The sequence below is a fragment of the Aotus nancymaae genome, unplaced genomic scaffold, assembly GCF_030222135.1.
Source record: "Aotus nancymaae isolate 86718 unplaced genomic scaffold, 86718_ANA_hifiasm-v0.15.2.pri h1tg000025l, whole genome shotgun sequence".
In the NCBI taxonomy this organism is placed as follows: domain Eukaryota; kingdom Metazoa; phylum Chordata; class Mammalia; order Primates; family Aotidae; genus Aotus; species Aotus nancymaae.
In genome coordinates, this window is record NW_026988438.1 from 38,889,694 (window position 1) to 38,893,552 (window position 3,859).

The window sequence follows — 3,859 nt, forward strand, 5'->3', positions numbered from 1 at the left end:
CACCACCTTAAGCATTTATCATTTCTTTGTGTTAGCAACATTCCAATTCCACTCTTTTAGTTGCTTTGAAATACACAGTAAATTATTGTCAATTATACTCACCCTATTGTGCTACCAAACACTACATCTTACTCTTTCTAACTGTATTTTTGTACCCATTAACCTATCCCTTTTTATCTCCCCTCTCCAGGCAGTTTCTTTCCTTACTTTTTATTCCTTCTATTTTATAAAAATGTATAATTATGGGTTGTTGAGAATAGCATTAAGAATTGTAAGCTCTCTCAAGTAGTTCTGGCTATTTGGATCAAACATGGATCCAGAAATTATGCAACTTTTTTCATCGTAATTACTTTCCACATTTTTCAGTTACTTAAAAGTCAAATATTAGAATTTGGGAAGTAATTGCAAAATAATTCTTCATGTAACTCTTAGGGAAGTTTTTGGCTCTGAAACTTTTATCTTGATGTTTTAGTTGTAGCATGTGAATATGATTTTAAAGCATATGCTTAAATATGTTGTTTATCCCCTCTTTTTTTTTTTTTTTTTTTTTTGAGACAGAGTCTCACTCTGTCATCCAGGCTGGAGTGCAGTGGTGTGATCTTGGCTCACTTCAGTCTTGACTGCCCAGGCTCAGGTGATCTTCCTACCTCAGTCTCCGAAGTAGCTGGGACCACAGATGTGTGCCACCATGCCTGGCTAATTTTTGTATTATTTGTAGAGATGAGGTCTCACTATGTTGCCCAGTCTGATCTTGAACTCCTGGGCTCAAGCAATCCTCTTGCCTCGGCCTCCCAGAGTACTGGAATTACAGACATGAGCCACCATGACTGGCCATGCTTATCCCCTTTACATAGGGAAAAAAATCCCCAAGAGTTAGAAAAGAATAAACTCTTGCTGTAACCACAGAACTGTACTTTGGTTTTTCCTGAGAAACTGTGAAATCTTAAATATTAAACTTAAGGTATTTCAGGCATGAAGTCAAAATATTGAACGCATTTCAAAGATTTAGCACTTGAACAAGATTTTAAAACCATATAAATGTGTTTTATTGACTATGCCATGTCATAAAGAAATGCTATTATCTTATCTATCATTTCCTTTCAAGAGGTATTGTTTTTATTTTTATTTTGTTTATTTTTTTTAGGTCAATTTTTACTAGTGTCTGGAAGACATTTCACAGAGAATTCCAACTGATTGCTATTTACAATGATAGCAGTGAAATTGCTCAGAGTTACCACTGAACATCAGTAAGAAAATACAACAGTATCATCAGGACAAAGGAGAGGGCAGGAGACTGCTCCGTCGCTCTGCTCGTGTCCACACCGCCAAGGTCCCCACCACAGGGGTCCCCGGTGCACCCCAACTCCAGGGCAGGAGAGGCAGCCTGCATATCTCCGCTGCCAGGAAAGAGCTAAAGTCGTGGAGTGTGGGCACCGCTGGGGACGCGGGCCTTCCACAGGTCTCCCACCTCATGAGGGACTGCAGGGCGAGGCGTCCAGTGGGCAGCCTGGGGTCACTTCCACAGCTCCCCCAGCGGCTTCTCTGTGGCAGTGCGGATGGCGTCCTCAGAGAGCACAAGGATGTCCTCATGGACAGCTTCAATGCTTTTGGAAGCATCCACCATCTTCCAGTTCACGGTCGTGTCTCTCATGAGCTGGTGGAAACACTGCAGCGCACGCTCCTGGAAAGCCCCATTCTCATAGCACTCATGGCCAAACGCGCTCCGCTTGGCAGCATCCACCAACTGTAACTGGAGGAACAGGACCAGGTCGGGTTTGGGAAGGCCCATGTCTGGGTGCTTACACCAATCTAGGGAAAAATTCTCCTTGGCACCCGAGAAGGCCACACCAGAAAATGCGTATCTGTCCATGACGAGGGTCACACCCTGGCTGAACTTTTCCTTAATTAATGGCACTTGTTCCCAGTGATTTGCAGAAAAAAGCAGGTGCACCGAGTGATCCTCCAAATCACTTTTCTTTTCCAAGTAGGAACTCAGAAGTTTGCCAGTTTCAGTTGATCTTTCCGGGAAGCAGAGCAGCTCGGCGCGGTGGCCCAGGGCGCACAGCACATCCACCAGCTTGCGGCTCTGCGTGCTCTTCCTCGGGCAGTCCATGCCCTCCAGCACTATGAGAGCCCCGCGCCCGGGCCGCCATCGTCGCCCGCCGCCCGCGTCTCCAAGCCACCCGCCGCCCCCAAGAGGTATTCTTTTTAAATGTGAAAAGCATAACCTTGAACATTGTGCCCATTTATTTGCAAGGCACACTGAGAAGATGCTAAACTTTGACCTCATTCACAGTTTTTCATAACCTACTTGTTAAGTTCTGAATTAAGATCTGGAGGCATATTTTTACCTTCCTGTTATTTGTTATCAAGAAAGTAAGATGGGCACTTGGACAAAACTCCCATTTATTAATGTATTAATAACAACGTCTATTCTTGCTGCCCATGTTGCAGGTGCCCTATCAATACTGATCTCATCAACCCTTTCCAGTCCAGAAAGAAATTGTTAACTAAACAACAAAAACTCTTCTCCAATAGCATGGTGAGTCAGGGGATCTTTAGACAATTCTGGTTTGCAATGACCACTTGATTTCCTTTATTGCAAAAAGATGAACTTGACAAACACACCAGGAGATGGTAGAACCATAAAGCTTGAGTCATTTCTGTACTAAGATAGAATTTATCTAAATTACAACAAGAGTATGGAACAAATGTACATGTTATTCAGGCTTTGTATCTTTTTCTATATCACAAGAAATTTTGCATATTAACTGCTTTATAATATTTCTATTCAATAACTTAGGGAGGCTGGGTGCTGTGACATGCACCTGTAGTCCCAGGCACTCAGGAGGCTGAGGACGGAGGATCAGTTGGGCTGAGGAGATTGAGGCTGCAGTGTGCTATAATCACACCTGTGAATAGCCATTGCACTCCAGCCTGGGCAATATAGTGAGACTGTCTCTACTAAAAAAAAAAGGAAAGAAACACAAAAAAAAGAGATCTTAGGAGTCTTGTCTCTCAGTGCCCCAAATGAAAAAGAAAACACTGTGATTGGTTGTCATCTCTGTCAAGCATTACAGGCATAATAGAGGGAGGCAGGTCACCAAACCCAGGGGAAAATACCTAACTGAGACCATGAGGCTTGGCCTAGACAATATTTTTTTTCTGCTTTCTCCTCCTAAGACAGGACAATTCTACTGGTGGGAACACTAACAATTCAAGCAGAGACTGTGATATAATAAGAAATATATTTGTTTTTTGTTCCTGGATCCAGGTGCTAAAACCCTTGGAATTTCCTTAGTGGTAGAAGTCTTTTGTTATTCATAATAAACCCCTTTTGACCTCACCTGAGTTCATGCTAATGAGGTGACTTAGGATGAACACCCTCGATAGTCTCAAGACAGGTCTAGTCACCAGAAACCAAGTGATTAGAGGTTGGAACTTTCAGCTTCCACCCTCCTCCAACTCTGCAAAGTTAAGCCCCATAAAAACTTCTGAACAATGAGATTTGATGAACTTCTAGATTGGTGAATACATCCACCAGCTGGAGGTTAGCACACCCTAACTCCACAGGAACAGAAGCTTCTGCACTAGGGACCCTTCTTGACATTGCCTTATATAACTCTTCATCTGGCCGTTCATTTATATCCTTTATAATAAACCAGTAAACATAAATAAAAAACATGGCTTCTTGGGTTCTGTGTGTGAGCCATTCTAACAAATTATTGAACCTGAGGAGAGGGTCCTGGGAAACTCAATTTATCCATGTGTCAGTCAGAAGTATGCTATGAGAAATCTGATATTTGGACCTGGCCTCTGAAGTGAGGGCACTCTTGTGGGTATGAGCCCTAAAACCAAT

At 42.8% G+C, this 3,859-nt stretch overlaps 1 protein-coding gene across 1 annotated transcript; it reads right to left on the reverse strand.

The window, feature by feature from the left end:
- Positions 1–1,486: 1,486 nt before the first annotated feature.
- Positions 1,487–2,290, reverse strand: LOC105713917 (thymidylate kinase-like). Its single transcript, XM_064380323.1, has one exon. The coding sequence runs from the start codon at positions 2,288–2,290 to the stop codon at positions 1,514–1,516; it is 777 nt and encodes a 258-aa protein (XP_064236393.1). The 3' UTR covers positions 1,487–1,513.
- Positions 2,291–3,859: the final 1,569 nt, after the last annotated feature.

Bases quoted from the DNA above. Each gene is read 5' to 3' on its own strand.
- LOC105713917 (XM_064380323.1), bottom strand. From the start codon at position 2,290: ATGAGGTCAAAGTTTAGCATCTTCTCAGTGTGCCTTGCAAATAAATGG.